The 19,770-nt window shown below is 40.4% G+C and overlaps 3 protein-coding genes across 4 annotated transcripts in view; 1 reads left to right on the top strand and 2 right to left on the bottom strand.

The window, feature by feature from the left end:
* Window positions 1-8,473, bottom strand: part of ralgps2 (Ral GEF with PH domain and SH3 binding motif 2) — a 75,509-nt gene extending 67,036 nt beyond the window's left edge. For both annotated transcript variants that reach the window (XM_085397875.1, XM_085397876.1), the window contains exon 1: window positions 8,142-8,473. The gene's annotated coding sequence lies outside the window, so the exon portion shown is untranslated. The remainder of the gene's footprint in view (window positions 1-8,141) is intronic.
* Window positions 8,474-9,043: 570 nt separating this feature from the next.
* On the bottom strand, window positions 9,044-10,770 carry coa7 (cytochrome c oxidase assembly factor 7). Its single transcript, XM_085397855.1, has 3 exons — window positions 10,400-10,770; window positions 10,158-10,298; window positions 9,044-9,677 (listed from the first exon to the last, which is right to left on the bottom strand). Exons 1-3 carry the CDS (start codon window positions 10,503-10,505, stop codon window positions 9,232-9,234), a joined length of 693 nt encoding a protein of 230 aa, XP_085253981.1. The 5' UTR covers window positions 10,506-10,770; the 3' UTR covers window positions 9,044-9,231.
* Window positions 10,771-10,839: 69 nt separating this feature from the next.
* On the top strand, window positions 10,840-19,135 carry zyg11 (zyg-11 family member, cell cycle regulator). Its single transcript, XM_085397853.1, has 18 exons — window positions 10,840-11,279; window positions 11,365-11,530; window positions 11,799-12,010; window positions 12,095-12,412; window positions 12,559-12,672; window positions 12,778-12,894; window positions 12,978-13,118; window positions 13,389-13,565; window positions 15,437-15,501; window positions 15,734-15,833; window positions 15,938-15,988; window positions 16,111-16,272; window positions 16,461-16,508; window positions 16,613-16,810; window positions 16,905-16,957; window positions 17,719-17,816; window positions 17,917-18,117; window positions 18,189-19,135. Exons 1-17 carry the CDS (start codon window positions 11,256-11,258, stop codon window positions 18,105-18,107), a joined length of 2,235 nt encoding a protein of 744 aa, XP_085253979.1. The 5' UTR covers window positions 10,840-11,255; the 3' UTR covers window positions 18,108-18,117; window positions 18,189-19,135.
* Window positions 19,136-19,770: the final 635 nt, after the last annotated feature.

Genomic DNA, 19,770 nt, shown 5'->3' with positions numbered 1-19,770 from the left:
TAAGATCGGACTCCTCAGGCTCAGCAAGCATTGCAAACCTGTTACTCTGCCCCGCCACCATCTTGACACTATGGTAGCTAATCCTATTTGTGAAACATGCCTATAATTAAAGTAATTCTGAATATTTTGTCCTACAGAATCATATTAACAGAAAACCCTGCTAATTGAAAGCTTTTGAAGAGCGAGATTATTTCCTTCAGGGTTACTCAAATGTAACCCAATTCCCAAATCATAAAATCACCAAAGAAATCTTCACATAATTATTTAAGCAGATCAGGGCTGCATTGCATTTCATTATGCATTTAGTCCTCCATTGTATTTTTTTTAGTTTGAATATTCAGGATATGCTACAACACAGAAGTTTTGAGAAAAAAAAAAAAAAAAAAAAAAAAAAAAAAAAAAAAAAAAACTGTGGAAAAGCCTCATAACTCTTTTTCAAGTTAGCCTTTAAGACTAAGGCTTTTATTATAGGATGTCCCTGAACTCAGTTCAAGAGTTTATGACTCCAAATGCCTATAACCTGACACACCAACCCAGACCAACACCCATGAGTTTTGAAATAATGCTGGTCATGGAATAAAGAAGTGAAAAGGAAAATACAGCGGTGCATTTTTGCCTCTTCTCAATAGCTCAAAGTCACTTGCCGTTTAACATAATTTTGTGACTAACAAGCTGTTAAACTCCAACTAACACAAAACTCCATGTTTTTCCATTTTATCTGAAGTTTGATTATTTTTTGGCATTCAGAATGGATGATTTTTAGTGTAATACTGTCCACGATAATAGTACTATAAATATTTACACAGTACAAAAATGTCATATCACTGATATTGTGAGTGCAAGACCATGCGTTCATGTTCCCCAGTGCATGCAACAATGAAACAAGCCAAGGTGTGTCTCTGAGCCACAAGTCAGCCTGTGATGACGCATTAGTGCCTAAAAAGGGAGTGACTTCATCAACTTGCAACAAAGTATGATTTGCAAAAAAAAAAAAAAATTAAAATAATTACTATTCCCACTTGAGTTGGAAACAAAAAAAATGTGTTTTATCACTTAAGGCAAAATCACTATGAAGTACAACCAGGGCCTGAACTGGGAGATGCTAGGCGCTAATGATGTGCAACCCAAATGTAAACAAATGACTCAACTAAGAACCACTAGCTGCACTCACTTGCTGAGCTTTGTATGACAGGAAGAGCAAACAGTGGCTGGAAATTACTGATGCAGTTACATAGTGGAGGTGCAGGGCTTTAAGCAATTGGTTATTACAAGCTACCTTTGTTTTATGCTGCATGCACTAATACTGGAGCTGGTACTGGCACCCTGTTTCAATAGAATCACACTTCAAATTAGGAAGTGTGTCATCAGTGACAACAGCTCTCTGCAAAACACACTTGCTAATTTTGCTGACTACAAGCATCAATAAAATATTCTGTTTTTTTAAAACTGGCACAGTGTATACCCAGATTTTAAGGCTTGTCCTGCTAGTTTGGTATATGATGGACAACAACTATTGTACTAACAAAGTGTCTCAGGTGGCATTTGAACTCTGAATTTTTGTTCCTGTTCCTCCTATTTAGCTTATAGGAGCTAAAGCATTAATACATCCCTTAAATTTATGGAAGTAAATTCCCACAGATCAAGAGATAGACAAAAGGCACTGAAAACTTACCTCAAAAAGCAAAAGCCTGTCTGATTATTGATTCAACAGGTTGCACTTCAGATTTCTTATATTGTATTCCAACTGGCAAAAGCTAACTGGAAATACTGAAAAAGGCAACATCTTCAAAACTTTAAGCTGATAATTCAACACCTACAGCACTTACTTTGATGATTTCAGCTTTAGGGTGACTTATTAAAAATACGATCAACATACTCAAAGCATAGCAAAAGAGAGATGAAAGCATTTCAGCTCAGTCCCATACTAGAATGGTTTATGAGAACTAATATTGGGCCATTATATTGCTAAATCAATAGTCTGTGCCTCAAGAAAGGCCAGAATGAGTCTACATCCACATATGCACCGGTATTTTACTCAACATTGCTTTTTCAATGCATTTTAGCCTTCATCCACATATAAACAGCATATAGGATTTAGTGAAAACTAAGCTTTTGGAAAACTCCTGCCAGGATAAAGACCTTTGGAAATGTGCACTTTTTTTAACATTTAAAAACAAACAAACAAACAAAACGTTGTACGTATGGATGTACCCTTAAATATCCATGCAGTGCAAGATGGCACAAACAAATAGGACGATCGTCAGTTTAACATATTCAACACTGAATGCTGTGTCACAGCTGCAGTGATGCAGCAATCACAACGGGCAAGTCTCGACACTCTGGTGAAAACTTCTTTTACTGCAAAAAACTAATAAAGAAAAAAAAATTACCCGATTTCCTAAAAGCCCAAAGTTTAAAATGAGAGTTGTCTTTAATAATTTATTCCAGGTTACTTAAGAATATATAATCATTATAGTCAAGTAACGGGTTAAAAATGTTAGTACTCAGCAGCACCATCAGTAAGACTCCAGCCGATTAGTAGCAGAGCTAAATTCAACTTTTTGTGGCCTGTTAAGTCTCATCTTCATAGCATAATATTTATTCATAGAAGGAAAAGGGATGAGCTTATTGTTTATTCAATTTCTAGCAATGTAAGGAGGCATACTGTAAGCAACAGTCAGCGTGCACCCCAGTGGACAAGCTATGGGATTTTTACATTACCAAGTGTCCACTTATGCCCTATGTTCTGTTTAAAACAAACAAACAGATAAATCTTCATATGATATACTCTGATACAGTTATATCTACGACAGACCGGTAAAATCAAAATCAATAAAATGAGTCACACTCAGCAACAATGGATGATAAGTGATAGACATGTTTACGAGCTTCATATTTAGAAAAGACATAAGCAAGCAGGAAGTGGAGGTGGTGAGGCAAGATAAATGAAAGTAATACAACATACAAGGTACTGTAAGTCTTGCTGCTTGATAACTGGAAGAATGAAATACAGGCTGACGAGGCAGAACTAAAATAGCGTCATGTCCACTCAAAACATGAAAGCATAGTGAAAGAGAAAGTGAGCAAAGTTACACAACTAAGAAGCAAGGCACTAGTAGTGTTGAGAGAGGGGTGGACACCAGCCTAGTCTTTCATGTGTTAGCCACTCCCATGAGTGGTTAAATCTCAAGGTCTCTAGCAGCTGCTCGGCCTATTGTACCGTGTGTTTAGCGGGGTGTGTATGTGAGAGATACAACCACCAGCCAGTTTCCGTTTCAATACTGCCTGTGTCCGCCGGCCCCCAGTGGCCTCTACTTCTCCTAAACAAGAGCTGTGATTACAACAGAGCAGGAACCACATGGCAAACACACTCATAACAATAAGAGACACTTTTACATGACTTCCTCAAAATTTGTTCGGTATACAGCAAAGGGAGAAAATATAGAGTCACGTTGCTCAATCCTACGCAGTGAAACACGGTGCCTGCCTCTGAGATTCTGCATGCATTATCCTCGTCTCTTATCTTCTTCTCGCTCTGTGATGTACGCAGGCAACTAGTCAGGCTCTAGCCAAGCTCATATCCACAACACCCACTTCATCAACTAACTGCCAGTAACATTCGAAACACCTCGTGCATAGAAAAGTTTATCAAAAACACAATATATTATTATCAGTGTTCCAAAACTCCTTGTCAAGCACAACGACCTGTTATATAACTCCCAGTAGTAGCACAGATCTTTGGTGGCTTTGTGGTAGGGCTGCTCAATTAATCGAATTTTAATCACGATTACGATCTGGGCTTTCAACGATCATTAAAAATGACTGAGCCGATTATTAGCCCCTCCCTAATTTATCCGCGACACCTTAAAGGCCGGTCCGTGAAAATATTGTCGGGCATAAACCGTCCGTGGCGCAAAAAAGGTTGGAGACCGCTGATTAAGAGGACCCGAGGGAAGCTCGGAAAGCTAAGCAGAAGTTATTTGGAGAGGAGAGTGACTGCTGTTGGTTGAAAAGAGAGTTTAAAAAAAAAAAAAAACTTCAGTGGTGTTGCACACTATTTTATATTATTTTTTTAAAGTCATTGTTAACCCTTTAAAGCCGGTCAGAGCTGCACGCTCCGTTTTGCGTAACTACTGTTAAATCCCTGTAGAACCTGAACCGTGTAAGCTAGCGCAATAATTTGTTTTGCATATGAAACCGGAGGAGTTGTACTTACATCTGATGCCATCAGCTTGTCCTCGGTCACGGTTTCGTTCCACATATAGCTTTGCAAAAATTGCATAAAAAGCGCTTGCAGGAACAAAAACATAATATTCCAGAAACACGCTTTGCCGATCCATCAGCTGTTCGTAACACTTCCCACAGTGAAATGATGCACATGCTGTTTTCTTTGCAAATTTGCATCATAGGATTGTTTTTTGTTTTTCCTGCAGTATATAAAAATTGCTGTATCTCCAAAATAAAACTATGAAGACACTCAAAATAAATTTCCTGTTGTTGTAAACTATTTTTTGCAACTTTATTGTATTTAAAGTTTTGAGGGATAAGCCTCTTAAATTTCTCCAAGTAGAAATATATGTAAACAAAACAAAAGCGATTTTCAATTTTTTTTGTAGTTTATTGCACTTTTTTGCAATTTATGTAATTACTATGGACTTAATGCATACATATTATTAAAATATGGGCTATAACAGTTGTATTGATGTATAGCAACTTGAAATGCTCCCACAAATGGCACTACAGCATGTAAAAAAAATAATATAAGCTCTGGTGGACTTGGTTCTATAGTAGGTCTTAAAGGGTTAAATAAATATCGTCAAATAATCGTGATCTCAATTTCAGTGAAAATAATCGTGATTATCATTTTTGCCATAATCGAGCAGCCCTACTTTGTGGCGTCTGCATGCAATGCAGAAAATGAACACGCACATAACCAAATTTGTACTTGCAGTGACGGTGCCAGGGCTGGGGAGGCATCAGAGGAAGAGTGTGACGACATGTGACTTCGCAGTTCCATCTGCGCTGAATGGATGTGCCAGACACACGCATAAAGTTACCCTGGCAACTGAGCAACAGCACTGGTTGGAGGTCAGAGAGAGAAAAGGAGAGATGCAGACCAAAACGCTCCTAGAATATGTAGAAGGAGCCCACAAACCGACTGCTTATTCATTTAGAAAGCTGCACTTTGCATTTTCTTACACAGACGCATGCAGGCTGTGTCTAGAAACGTTACACATAAACAGCAGCCAACGTGACGCAACGTAGAGCAGAGACACACAATCTGAGAAAGACCAGGGGTTACACTTGATGACGCAAAAGCTCTACAATGCTTATCCCTTTCTCCTGTAAACACACGGCTCCGATTCTGAGAGGGGAGTTTTATTTCACTCACACAGATGTAATCTCCGACTAATCACATTTGCAAGCCTTGGACGGAGCAGTTACGCTGCAGTGCTGAACAGATGGGCCCACGTAGATGAAGCATTTCTGGGATTAGCCTGGCCCAGACGGCGGAGGTGGCATGTAGAGTTACCAAGGGACAGTTTCTAAAAAAAATAGCTGGGGCTCAAATTACATTACAGAGAGTCACTGAATATCAGTGATTGTAAATGGAAGTGTATGTGATGATGTTAAAATCCTCAGTATAACTGATTTTCTCGCTCAGACTGTAAAGGCACTTTGTTTAAATTTTTGGAATACAGCTTGCTAATGCACAAGATTAAGTGGAATATATAAACTGAAACCAACATGATATTTTTGTATACAGACAGGAAGACACAAAGAATCAGATTGACCACTAAGAAAGAAAGAAAGACTCCCAATAATCATTAAATACAGCATTTGTAAATAGGGTTGCAGATGGGAGTTGTGTTCCTCTGGACTAATGCAAAGCTCCATGTAAGGTAGAATAGTAGAGCAACTGTATTTTATTGGATTACATTCCTAAGCCCTAGGGATGCACGGATTGTGAAATTCTGGACTGACACCAATGATTAAAACATTTCAGCCGTTAGGCTGTGCAGATACAGATTTTGTTAGTTTGCATTGTTTTTGTAATGATTCATTCTGACTTCTTGTGCCAAAGAAATTTATCTTTATTATAAAATTAAATAAATAACTGTCAGGCCTTGATTACATTATCTTGGATCAATTCATTTAAATTTATTAAACTGGACCCCAGATACAAACAAAAGAAGAACACAAGCCACTGCCATCAGTGAATGTAATATCGGGGTGTTTGCTACATATATAACATTTTTTTAAAAAGAAAAAAAAATATCTCCCCGTCACAGAGAATTTGCCCTTCAACTAAAGGGAAAATCACCAGGTCTATTACAATAATAATAATAATAATAATAATAATAATAATAATATATTGGTTAGAAATATGTCAAGGTTTATGTTGAGTTTACTCAACATTAAAATACATTTAAGGTTTTCAAATGGTTAAAAGAAAAAACAAAAAAACAAAAACAAAACAGGAAATACTTAGATTTCTGTTAAGTAAGGTAACAGACTTTTTGCATACAAACTCATGCTCACACACATAGCCAGCTGCCCCCCACCCCCACTCCAAAAGGGCTGGTTTGAGCCATGAAAATCCCTTTTACTTATAGGCCGATGGCAGTCAAGACAAACACAATCCTACTAAGCCCAACATTTAAGAGGAGCTGACTAAATGATTCAGATGCACCCTTCAAACACACAAGACTACTGTCTTGAAGACTAAACTTTCACTGTTCTCAATGCTTCCCCTTTCTTTACTTTGAATTAAAATGAAGTTAAAAACCAAAAAGAATTCCAAGCAGTTTCTTTCTTTGACATTTGGAAGTCTGAGGATTTCTGGCATTTGGAAGGAAATAGTTTTCCAAATGCCAAAGTTTTCTCTTCCTTTAGGCTCAACATTAACTGTAAGTACTCAGTGACTATGGTCTTGGAACTGGCATGACTGCCACAGTAATACTACCCAATGGATAAAAAACCTTCTGCATATATTTAACTGTTACAAAGGGCTAAGGCAAACAGGACTGTCAGTCATTTCTCCATAATGCGACACTGCAGCACTGTAAAGGCATGCTAGTCATGTGCGTGAACCAGTAACCTCGGGGTCATATGTTAAGTGTTGGGAACAGCAGCCTCACACAGCCACACCAAATATCATATGGAACATTCCTTAGAGTCCTTTAAAACAGGGCGAGAGAGGCGAGCAACAGCAAAGGGTCACAGAGGACGCTCACAAAGACTGTGCTGCACAGGACTGAGCAGAGGGAGTGGAAGATAAGATGTAACTGCTTGATTTAAACCTCCTACCAACTGCACTTCCAAAATTTCCGATCAGTGAGGTTGAGAATCCCTGGTTGCCCCCTTTTCTCCAAATAACCTTCCTGTTCTTCTTTTGTGGTTATTCTTAAACTAAGACATGCTTTAGAAAAGACGAGATAGACGTTGCTTGTGCACTGTATTGTTTGTGGGTGAACCCACACCACACCCAAAGCACTCCCCAGAGGGGTGCTTTGCAGGGGGTTCACCGCCAATGAGCCATCCCGAGCAGAGAGCCTGCAGTGGCCCGTGGCTGCTAAGTAAGCTGTGCTGGTTTAGCAGCACAAACGGGTCGACATAAACTCCCTGCCCCGACACAGAAAGTCAGATACACTAATCGCTAACTACCTAGCTCCCCCCACTCTTCTCAAAGGTTTCCATGTGAATTAGCATGATGCATTTACTGTCAACTAGCTTGCACGTTGATCTATTGTTAGCCTCACATCAAACTCCTTGGTACTGCTTCTTGATGTGTGTATTTATGTGTGCGGTGGGGCGACCTGTACATTCACGTGAGTGGATGGGATAAGAATATAATAGCTAAAATACAATGCTGCACCCAGCTACAGAGTCTGCGTTACAAAAAAAAGACGACCAGCCTCACTCGCGCTTTGCTCCAGTATCTCCGCGTCCGCTCCTCGCGATGGATGCCGATTTACTTTGATAAGCAGCCTGCATTTTAAAACAAACACACCCAAACCGCTCGTCAAGCTTGCCGCTACGTTAGCTAGCTATCGCGACGGATGGGAAGGGATTTCTTTGCAATTGTGTCGCTAACGATGGCAAACTTTGTCCCGTCGTGTTCTGTAACTGTAACTCACCGAAGTGCGCCGTTTTGCTCTTTCTTCTTCTGGTATTCCAGCGGGCACATCAGCGGAAAGCAGGCTGCTAACCGTTTTTGTTAGGCTAACACTCCCGGACACGACGATGCGCCTCGCAACAGCTGTGTTCTGTTTTGAATGAGGGCTGAGGAGGAGAGGAGACGCCGCTAACGGGCGGAGCTTCCCGGGTGCACAGCGGGCCGATCTGCCCTTTATCCTCTGCAGTAGCTCGTAATGTACGGAGACCTTTTGCTACTGTTTATATCATCCGCAGGTTGTCAATGCACTGCCAGTTAAAGGCTTGGCAGATGGGATTCGCACAGCCCGCCCTCTATTGTAGTGCCGGACTTCTGTTTGAAGGGCTGGTTGGCTTCAAAAGGGCTAAAAGTTCATGGGTTCTCCTCTGACTCCCTCTTGTGGACAAGACACCATTGTGCTTTTCAAAATTGTTGAGAAGACTATTTTTTCACCCTAGTTATAGTGTTTGTGTCCCCACAGTGGAAATGGCGCATTTTATGCGATACAACTGGAGTTAGTGATGACTTCTCAGCAGTTTTCACACTTTGTGATGGCATCTGGGCAGGTTGAATTAGACCCTTTAGTGGGGCAGTTTTGGCCCAGGCCACATGTTTCACGTCTCTGCTTAGTATAGTATAAGCTTAATATAAAATCTCCAAAGCAGCACTAAAACTAGGTGTGAAATAACAAAAAAAAAATTAGACTTTTGGGGAAAAGGAAAACTAATTGAAATGATATTAATGATATAACTAAAATAAAGTGATCTAAACCTTTTTTTATCTGATGGGTATATTTGTTTCAAACTGTATAGGCTCATGTGTAGTCATTTATACACCACAAATCACAGAAACATGGGGGAAAAAAAATCAACACTTGCACAGAAATGAGATGAATGTACCATTTTTTATTTTTTTTTGCAAATGTTTTGAATGTATTGATGCACTTAATCATGTTTTTAAAAATAATAGACATTATCTTCAATCTTTGAACCCTGTGAACGAGGTGGGTTTATTCAAACAAACTATCTAACAAATAATCTAAACCAAAACAACGATAATTCAACAAAAGTGTGCTACTCCCCAAACTTAAGCTGCCTTTCCTTTTCTATACCATGCAGCTCCCTCGCTCGATTTTTCAGCTCCTCTGCTTTCTTTTCATCCTTTTCTGTACCATCCCCAAGTCTGTACATGCGACTTGCATTGGCACAGCCCCACACGTGTCCCAGCTCACAAGCCCTGTTAGCGTATTTTAGAGCGAGAGCCATATCTGATGCCAGCCCTTTGGAATTGCCCTCAATGAACAAAGCGCTGAGGTTAAAGCAGGAAGGAGCGAATCCACCTGCGCAGGCCTTCTCATAGTACTGCCGAGCTGCTTTCAGGTCAGGTCCTCCTTCCATAGCTTGTCCGTCATGGGCTAAAAGACCAACATTATGGCAAGCGTCTACAGACTTCTTTCCTCCAGAATTGCAGGAGTGCAGAAAACAAGAGTAGGCTGCTTTTAGACACTGGGTGACTCCACCTGGTGGAGAAAAAAAAAAGATTAGGGGACTGACTTAGAATTTTGTAATGGCATTACTTAAGTAGAAGTAACCTTAGAGGTCATTCATGCTAGCAACAAGCTGCAAAATGTATCAAAGGATCAAAATTACAAGTAGTACTTAAATGACTGGTGATAATATGTGGACTATTATGCACAGTTGCTTCAATAAGTCATCGCTTCAGAAGCTTATCCTGGAAACTTTTCAGCTTTTACAGTTGTGCTGACACAAAATACTGTGACAGCTAAAGGAACCACGGACCAGTTAGGCTTACTGGTTGCCCTTTCATGAGCTTTTCTTATAAAATCTTAATTTGAATAAAATAAAATGGCACAATATTTCGATTTCACATTGAAATGTAGTAGGGTAGATATAAAAGTCTAACAGAAACTCAAAGCCTTCAGTATAGTGTTTAGTATTTAACACTTCAGAAAAGATAAATAAGGAGGTTAAATATACACCTTTGCCGGTGACGTGGTAAGCACCGAGTTTATAGCAGCTCTCTCCATGCCCATGCGTCTCACAGTTATGTTTGAGCACTTGTGCTGCAGAATCGTAGTTCTTCTTGACCCCTTCCAAGTAGTCAGCGAGCCTTTGGCACCCTAAAAGCATGAAACAGGGGGCAAAGAGTGAGGAAAACAGAACTGCATAACTACCATGTGTTTCAGCACCACCGATCTGTGAACAGCTCAGAAACTTCTACCTTCAGGATCTTTCTCATTGTAGCACTGAAAGCTGTACTCCACGCCTAAATTATCCAAAAACTGCTTCACTTCCTTCTCGTCTTCAAAATTTATAAGTCCAGCCATTTCTCCGCTTTACTTGAACTAGTTTCACCTCTGCAACAATCACATGTGCTCAGCTCCTCACGGCGTCCACCGCTGCTGCTTGACCTTGATGACTGACTTTGATATGCGATGCTGAAAAAGTTCTTCCCAAAACGCAAAGGTCTGTCTGGATGCTTGCCGCTATATGTGAAGTCATTATATGAGCAAAGTGTGCTTGATGGTATAATAGTGTCCCTTTGAAAAGCAGATGGACGCGGTCACGTTTGTCTTCGGCTGTTCGCTTCCTGGTTTTGTAACCCTTCCTTACGGGCTTCCGTAGTCCAGCCTCCCTTCGTTAATGTACTTCCGGTGCTATGACCTTTGTTTACTGTCTGTCTAGTCGCTCTAGTTAAAAATAGATCCAACTGCTCACAGTGGAAATTACATGCCAAACAGGTTTCTAGGTTCAGTCTTTCGGTCGCTTCAGCAGCTGGTCGACATGAATTCCCCCTCATTCGTAAGCTTTCGACGTTTTTGCTCGCCTGGTGATTTTCTACCACCGAGACACCAAGTGAGCTAGCTAGCTGGCTCTCTGTTAAGCTCCGTTGTGTTCGTGCGTCGTCACGTTCTCCTGGTACCTCTTAGAGTGATCAGCAGCTCCTCAGACTCTCACACAGGTGGACACTGTAAATTGAAAGGGAAAGAGGTGTCCGAGACGACGAGCAGGCTGGTTATATAATCACAAGTCTCGGTTGTACAAGCTAAAATATATTTTCTTTTAAAGCCTTTGCCATGGCCTGCAGTTTCCTAAACACGGTAAGTCTCAGGTGATTTATTTGCTTTGACAGTTGTAGAAAATTGTACTCGGTGCATCCACATCAACACACCTCTTGGTTTTCAGGAGGAGGCGTCTCCAGCGGCTCTGACAGACCTGTGCCTCACCTATGTGAGCCAAAACCTGGAGTGTTTCTGCGTGAAGCGCCCTGATGGCTCCTTCTGTTTCAGGGAGGCTGTACTCTTCCCGCAGGAGCTGGCAGACCAGCTCCTGGCCAAAATGGCCACTGAAGGTAAACCTTTAAAGACGTTTACGAATAGTCCAGAGTATTGCTGCAGCCTAGCGCTCTAGTTTCTACACACATACATTATTCATTGGATCATAAAAGGTCACCATGATACTCATGAGGATGAAAAATCTTAACTTGCACTTGGGGGAAATATTTGAAGTGAAAGCCACTTCAAACTGATGGCCAGTAAACTAAATCCTTGCCCTGGGTAAAAAGCCAGTGTTGTTTAAGGTTGTGCTTGATTCCGAAAGATAAATTCACTCTGCTATAGGTCTGCTGAACGACAGCACAGTGGGTGTGTTTCGGAACTGTGAATACTTGCGGTTGAGACGGGCCTGCATCCGTACTGCACGGATCTCTGCAGAGGCCTTCCAGAAAGCCCTGTGCCCTCACAGATTGCTGGAGTTGGATGCTGCCCGGGTCAATGCAGACCTTACCATTCCTGATATCCTGCAGGGGCTGGCCACTAATAAATATTGTCAGGTAATATGAGAGTGTGTCAGTTTTTTGTGGATAACTGCCCTTTCTTTCCACTGTATGAAAGTAATTTAAACTTTCTCCCTGCAGGAGTCCCTTCAGCGACTTGTCCTTACAGGCCTCACCATGTCCTCTCTGGAGGAACCAATCTGGTATCGCTTCAGTGCCCTCCAGGGCTTGCGTTCCCTCTCTCTAGCTAATGTAGACTTCTACGACTCTGGGCTAGGCGATGTGTGTTCCCTGCCTCGGCTGGAGAGCCTCGATCTTTCTAATACTTCAGTCACAAACCTGAGCCCGCTGCTGGGCCTGAAGGAGCGGCTGCGCTCACTGACACTGCATCAGTTGAAAAGGCTGGAGATGAGCACTGCTCAGCTGCTGGGAGTCATAGGCCAGTTGAATGTATTGCAGGTTAGTGGTTTGATTGTGTGTCTAGTATTAAACCTGTTTCTCTGTTTTTGTTTTGGTTTTTTTTCAAAAACATTTTAAGAAAACTCCATCTCTGAGGTTTTATAAGCCATGCCTGTTTGTGTGTGTGTAAACCTTTGCACATGCAGCACCTGGACATTAGTGATGATAAACAATTTACCTCTGACGTGGCTCGTCAACTTCTCGGACAGCCAGGGATTCTGCCCGCCCTTGTTTCCTTAGATGTCTCAGGGAGGAAACAGGTGTGTTCATCTGCTTTAATATTTTTATTTGTTTCTTGGTTAAACCGCAGTCAAAGCACACATATTTTAAAGTCGAGTAATTTCTTATATCTGTGAATGTTACAGGTGACAGATGCAGCTGTTAAGGCATTTGTTGAAGAGAGGCCAGGAATGACCTTTGTGGGACTTCTGGCCACAGATGCTGGTTTTTCAGACTTCCTATCAGGAGAAGGAAATCTAAAGGTAGGTATAGAATGATCATAAATGGGCACTAAACAAAAAGTGAAAACATCAGGTTTGCTCAAGTATCTTCTGTGTGCCATCAGGTGACTGGAGAAGCTAATGAGACTCAGATCTGTGAGGCACTGCGGCGCTACAGTGAGAGAGAAGGTTTTGTGAGAGAAGCTCTCTTTCATCTGTTTAGCCTCACTCATGTCATGGAGAAGCCAAGGCCTGACATCCTAAAGGTAAACACATTATCCTTGAACCTATTAAGTTATTATTTTACTTAATCTTTAAAAGAAATTATAGCATCATATCATGGTTAAGTAGTGCACATAATGTCTTAATCTTAATTGGTCCCTTTGTCAGCCACAGATATCCTCCTTAAGTGAAGAAGCACTATACTACCATTGTATCTCTGCACAGTTTAGTTACTCATCATTCTCGACTTCCTGTTTCTTGAATTTTTTTTCTTCCTCTTTCTGTGTTTTTTTTTTTTTTTTTTTTTTAAATAGCTGGTAGTTTTGGGAATGAAGAATCATCCGTCCACTCTGAATGTCCAGCTAGCCGCGAGCGCCTGTGTGTTCAACCTGACGAAGCAGGACCTGGCAGCAGGGATGCCAGTTCGACTGTTGAGCACCGTCACTCAGCTTCTACTGGAAGCCATGAGGACTTTCCCCAACCACCAGCAGGTAGCTTCATGCCTGGCTGCTTTTGCTCATTCCCAATAAACAGTTAGTTTATAACATAGATTTTATTTAGCAGGTTGCAATTGACTGATACAGTTTACCTGCACAGAGAATTCTTCTTTCTTCTTCTTCTTCTTCTCTTTTTTTGTCCATTATGTCACAGTTTCTCAGAAAATAGCTCTTTGCATGTTATAATGGCATTCACTGACACAATTTTCCTTTCACACATTAGTGGATTTCTTGATTTTAAATGTGTGGGTTTTGTAACTCGTAACATAGAGGATGAAATGGTCATTTACCAAAAAAATAACAGCTAATAAGGATAAATTGGAAATTATAATTATAGATTATAAATCTTTTTAAAGGGCACAAAGTTTTTCCATTTTAAAAGCATCAAGATTGTCGTTGCTCTACATGGATTTTATAGCCAATTTTTTTTCTTTTTGTTGCCTGTTTATACAGTAGACATTATTACATTCACTCTCACAACCTGATTCTGCATACATTAATAATAAATCAAACTTGGTCAACTAAGTTGTCAGATAGATGTGTTAAACAAAAGTAAGAAATCAAGTTTAAAGGCAAGCACAGTTTTAGTCCAGTATTCTTGAGGGTAGTGGCAGGAGCGTGTCAGCTTTGGAGAACACTGTGTTAGCTGGGTCGTTTGGTAACGCCTGTGAGTGTTGCGACAATATGAAATTTAGAAAGATTTGAGGAACTTCCCACAACCACAATAAGTAGTTTCCCTTTTTTTTTACAAAACACAAGTAAATAGTGCACTGCGTAACGTTATGTTTGTTTGTTCCTCAGTAACAAGATTTCCAAATCAATACAGCCTGGAATGGAAACAAATGCAGGGATCTGGTCACAAGTAGAAATGAACCATTATAGGAAGTGACGTGCACAGCTGGATATTGGACAAAAGGATTTGTTAAGCGATACACATTTTATTCTAAAATTATGGGGGAAACGTGCTTTGTGCGATAACTGTTCAGTGTTGTGATGATGTACAGTTGAGGTTGTGTTGTGTTTTAGCCACATGCTGAATAGGCAGTTTTTATAGATAGATGGATACTTTATCTATAGAAGCATAATAAAAAATAAAAATGAGTCCACAGTAAATAAACAACACAGTTAAAGTGCCACAGGTGCATAGTGAGTAGAACTTATGCTGTGTGATAGTACAAGAAATGTTGCTCTTATATAAAATAAATAAATAAATAAAAATGGGGTAATTAAAGAATAGTAAAGTAAGACTTAGATTGTGTGAGAGAGTGGTTCAAATTACAATAATAAATAATATCTACACTATAATTCTTAGAAATATGATTTGAACGTTACTTCTTGTGTTTTTATGTCAAACATTTCCTCTGTTGGATGTTTCAGACAAGGGACAAATATCCCTTGAAAGGTTGTGATGGGAATCCAGCATTTTAAAAAAACAAATATCTGTATCCATCCACTGTGGTGACCTTTTATAAATAAGGGAGTGTCCAAAAGAACCTTTGTTAGTTCTGTTGTTTTTCACTGTGTATTTTCCCCATGTCGTCCACTAAAGAGACTGTCCACAAAGTCAAGAGAAGAAAAAAAAAAAAAGGATTTAGCATATGCTTTCTAAACTAGCTCACATGTTTGCATGCGGAATTAATGTTTCTCCTATTGTTGTAAGCTTGAAAATGCAGTTTATCTGTGAGCACTGTTATTTATTCATTTTCCATTATATTTTCCTGCACAGGCTCTAAGTCAGATATAATATTTAACCAGCCTATTGTGACTAAACAGAACTGATAAGAAGATAAAAACATAGGAGCAGCAGGAGCAGCAGTCTGATAGCTTTTAGGTTCTGCAATCATGGCTGTTTTCTCTTTTTATAGTTGCAGAAAAACTGCTTGCTGTCTCTGTGCAGTGATCGCATTTTGCAAGAAGTTCCATTCAACAGGTGGGAAACACCACATTTGTTGTGTAAATATTGATCATTTTGTTATTAGTTTTTTTTTTTATTATTTTATTTTAATTTTTTAATTTTCATTTTTTTTAAAGGTTGTCAAAGATTTTAACTATAAACATGCCAAAATGTGATCAAAGTTAATTCGTAATTCTCGGTTTGTGACGTAACACATTTTCAGTAAAGGTAGAATTTAAAATGCTCTGCTTCCTTTTACTGTTTAAAGGTTTGAAGCTGCCAAACTGGTCATGCAGTGGCTTTGCAACCACGAAGATCAAAACATGCAGAGGATGGCTGTGGCAATCATTTCCATACTCGCTGCTAAGGTACATTTGGTGTTGTATTAGTACCACATATGCGGTTATTCATGCATTGAAAGTACATCTGTAGGGTATTTTCTTTGAGTGCTGCAACATTTGCTTTTTTGCAGTTATCCACAGAGCAGACGGCCCAGCTGGGAGCAGAGCTGTTTATCGTGAAAGTATGTTTTGAGTTGTTCTTTTGTTGTTGTTGTTTTTTAATCTTGGATGACTTTCATCTGCCTTTACTCATTTATCGAAAAAAGGCTGATTTTCAGTACAATGCATTCTCTCTGCCCTGCAGCAACTGCTCCACATCGTGCGTCAGAAGGCAACTCAGGGCGTGGTGGATGCCACCCTCAAATTTACACTGAGTGCACTCTGGAACCTCACTGATGAATCGCCAACAACCTGCCGCCATTTTATCGAAAACCAGGGGCTAGATCTCTTCATTAAAGTTCTAGAGGTACATGGAAATTATGTGAACATGTAAAGAAAACAGGCAATGCTACATACAGAACAAATTTAAGCAGATTTCTATAGGAATTCATCATCACACTTAATGATGTGTTCCTCCGTATAAGTACACATGGCTTCGGGGCAAGATGACTCACTGTTGTTTTTATCCCTACCTCCCCCTCTCTTTATCTGCAGTCGTTCCCCAATGAATCTTCTATTCAGCAGAAGGTTCTCGGGCTTTTGGTGAGTTTACTTCTCTTTTTTTCATCCCGAAGCTAAACTGAATCTGGAATGCGTTAACAAAATTAAGGAATCATTATTCCCTGCTCGCCTTTTGATTGTTGTAGAACAACATAGCAGAGGTTGGGGAGCTGCATGGAGAGCTCATGGTGCAGGGGTTTCTGGACCACATCAGCAGTCTGCTGCACAGCCCGGAAGTGGAGGTCAGCTACTTCGCTGCAGGCATCCTTGCACATCTGACGTCACGAGGAAAAGAGGCCTGGGCGCTCAGCCCCAGTCTTCGGTCCTCACTGCTTGAGCAATTGGTAGGAATAAGCAAGCTTAATGAGAACTCTTGTGCATAAATACAGTTATTGGAAATGTTGGTTTTTAGCGTGATGCGTTTGTGTGTCTGTGCAGCATGCTGTCATTATGAAGTGGCCCCCGCCAGAGTGTGAAATGGTGGCCTACAGGTGAGATACAGCTTCTATTCAATAATGATGGAGTATTATAAAAAGGATGCCAAAACAGGAAACCTTCTTGCCGAGAGGTGACTATGCTAACTATTGTGTCAGCAAAATCTCAAATTTATAGATCTCAGAGCCAAATCTTCCAAACCTCATGTTAATACGTTACATTCAGTTCAATGTTTTGTTTTTTGTTTTTCCTTAATGTATTTGGAGACAAATCCTGTAATCTCAGGGCACCTAATATTATAACGCCAAGACCCTACAAACCAATAAATTGAAGCATTTGATGACAGTGGGGGGGAAACCGCCTTTAAACTCTAAAAGACCTCTAGTAGAATCGGGCATCCTTTATCCTGAGACAGACAAAATAGATAAAAAAAAAAAGGTGCACACAGAGATGATAAATTACAAACAAGGTAAAGCACAAAACTGTAAGCAAGTGTAAGCAAAATTAAATGGCAATAGTCATAGTGACATTTCAGTATAATGTGGGTTTAATGTAAGACATTAGGGACAAGTGCGTAGTACATCCCAGCCTCCAGAGTCTAGCATAACAAAGGAATGGTTCAGGGTCACCTGATCCAGTCCTAACCATAGTGTTTATCAAAAATGAGCATTTTAAGCTTGATCTTAAATTACAGATGGTGCCCGTCTCTCCCACTTTTGAGTAGCTGGTTCTACATGTAAGGGACGCGATGGCTGAAGGCTCTGCTTCCCATTTTAATCCCGTCACACAATAATTGTCATTTTCTTCCCTTCTTTAGGTCATTTAACCCCTTCTTTCCCCTACTGGAGTGTTTTCACACCCCTGGTGTCCAGCTGTGGGCAGCCTGGGCAATGCAACATGTCTGTAGCAAGAACGGTGAGACACAGATCCATGCAAAAATAAAACCAAAGGTTATTCTAGCTTAATGTGATGCCTCACCTACTCAAACCTCTTGTGGATACTTCTGTGTGTGCAGCTTCTCGCTATTGCAGCATGTTGTTGGAGGAGGGTGGTCTGCAGCAGCTGGAGCATGTTCACAAACACCCACAGACCCACAGAGACGTCAAACTGCTGGCTGGGAGCATACTAGAGAGCCTACAGCGCCACAGAGCTCGCACCGGCCAGCCACTACACACACACACAAGTCGCCGCCCACCGCCGCAGTAACCTCACAGAGGTAAGGCATGATCAGCAGCTAGCTCACCCTCGCAGAGGTTGAAGATTGATTATGCTTTCATTCTCTTTCAGAAAATCCGAATCTCTGGTGAAGAAGAGGAAATTAAGCTGGGTCCCACCGTGGATGGGAGGTGGTGGTCACGTGTGTGTTTGTGTGTGTGAGAATATATCTCACACACAAACATGGACTTACAAGAATCTCTAAAAATGTAAACTGAATTAAGGACAGAGGCATTGCAGTTCTTTGCACAGAGTAACCTTATTTATTTTCTCGCTTTTTTCTCTTTAAAAAACCATTTCTCTGTGTGCTTATCAAAAAATAAGAAAAAAGTAAATTATGATAAACTGTCTGTCACTAGAGCTCAAATCAAATCATGAATTTGTGTTTGGGCCTTTTTCAGTCAGCTTTTGGTATCAAGAGGAATTGTTTTTTGTTGTTTTTTTAACCCGAAATATGTCAGTGCACACTTACAAATCTCAGTTTGGGAATAATTCCCCAAAGCTCAACTGAGGACCGATACCCTGATACCCTCATATGTTACAGAGTACTATGGATGTCTGAACTGGTTGATTAGCTCTTAAATTTACGCATGCCATCGCCCTGAGCTCAAGCATGGGGGTTAGGGTTTGTCTGAATGCTTATACTGTTCGTTTTAGGAATGCCTGCTTGTTTGTTTATGGCAGTGCTCAGTTCACTGAAACCCCCGCCTCTGGGTCTGCAATACTACTGCTGCTCTACTCGTCATTTAGTCTTTTATCAGCTAACGCCTTTGATTTGATGTGACAGGACGCTTGCCGAGGGTGTATTCAGTGGGTTCGGGCGTTCCAAACATTCAAACACGATAAACTAAATTATAGAGAAATCATCTTTTTGAGAAACTCGATTGCATTTTTTTTTTCTTTAAATTTTCTAAACATTGGGGAGCCCTAAATCCATCCGCTTGGTGGCAGAGCCAGCAGTGCAGAAAGCTCACGAGGACAATTTACATGATAAGCTGAGTACTACAGTCACATGTGTCTGTTTACGTCCAAATATACTTTCCTGGACACAAATGGCAATAATGATGTGGCCAGCATAGTGAGGATAGGTGTACATTTGCAGTGAGTCACATCTGTTTTCTCTTTGAGAAACTTGTGTATATATTTATATATAAGTATGTTTTTTGTTATGCATCTGAGTGTCTTTAAGACAGACAGCACTTCAGTGTGAGCATGTGTGCATATATGCGCTTGTACAAGTGTCTGCATCTCAAAGAGTGTATGTATTTGTACATAAGGATACTGAAGGGGGGGGGGTCGTTGTTTAGGAGTGATTGCATGGAAATTATTCTACTGTATGTTTTTCAGTTCCATCTGATTGAACAAAGGGAAGAAAAACAGTTTATACAACAATAGCGTAGAAACATTTAAATTATTTAAAGGCATTTCTCTGTTCTGAAAGTGACCGGCCGTGTGATGTCTGCATCCTACAGGCTGCTATTTTAACAGTTATGCTTCTGCTGTTTAGACTTGCTGTTACAGCTTATGAGACTGGCTACATTTTTGTTGTTCATCTCTTATTGCAGGCCTTGTCATTTACTATGCTGTCAACACATAACTAGGAAAGAGTACTGAGGAGACATGAAGCAGAATAAAGTACAATTATTTTTGCATT

This window comes from Rhamphochromis longiceps, linkage group LG23, assembly GCF_057381845.1.
Source record: "Rhamphochromis longiceps isolate RC_006_pf linkage group LG23, R_longiceps_female_GT1.1, whole genome shotgun sequence".
Classification (NCBI taxonomy): Eukaryota; Metazoa; Chordata; class Actinopteri; order Cichliformes; family Cichlidae; genus Rhamphochromis; species Rhamphochromis longiceps.
This window is presented reverse-complemented; position numbering and strand designations above follow the sequence as displayed.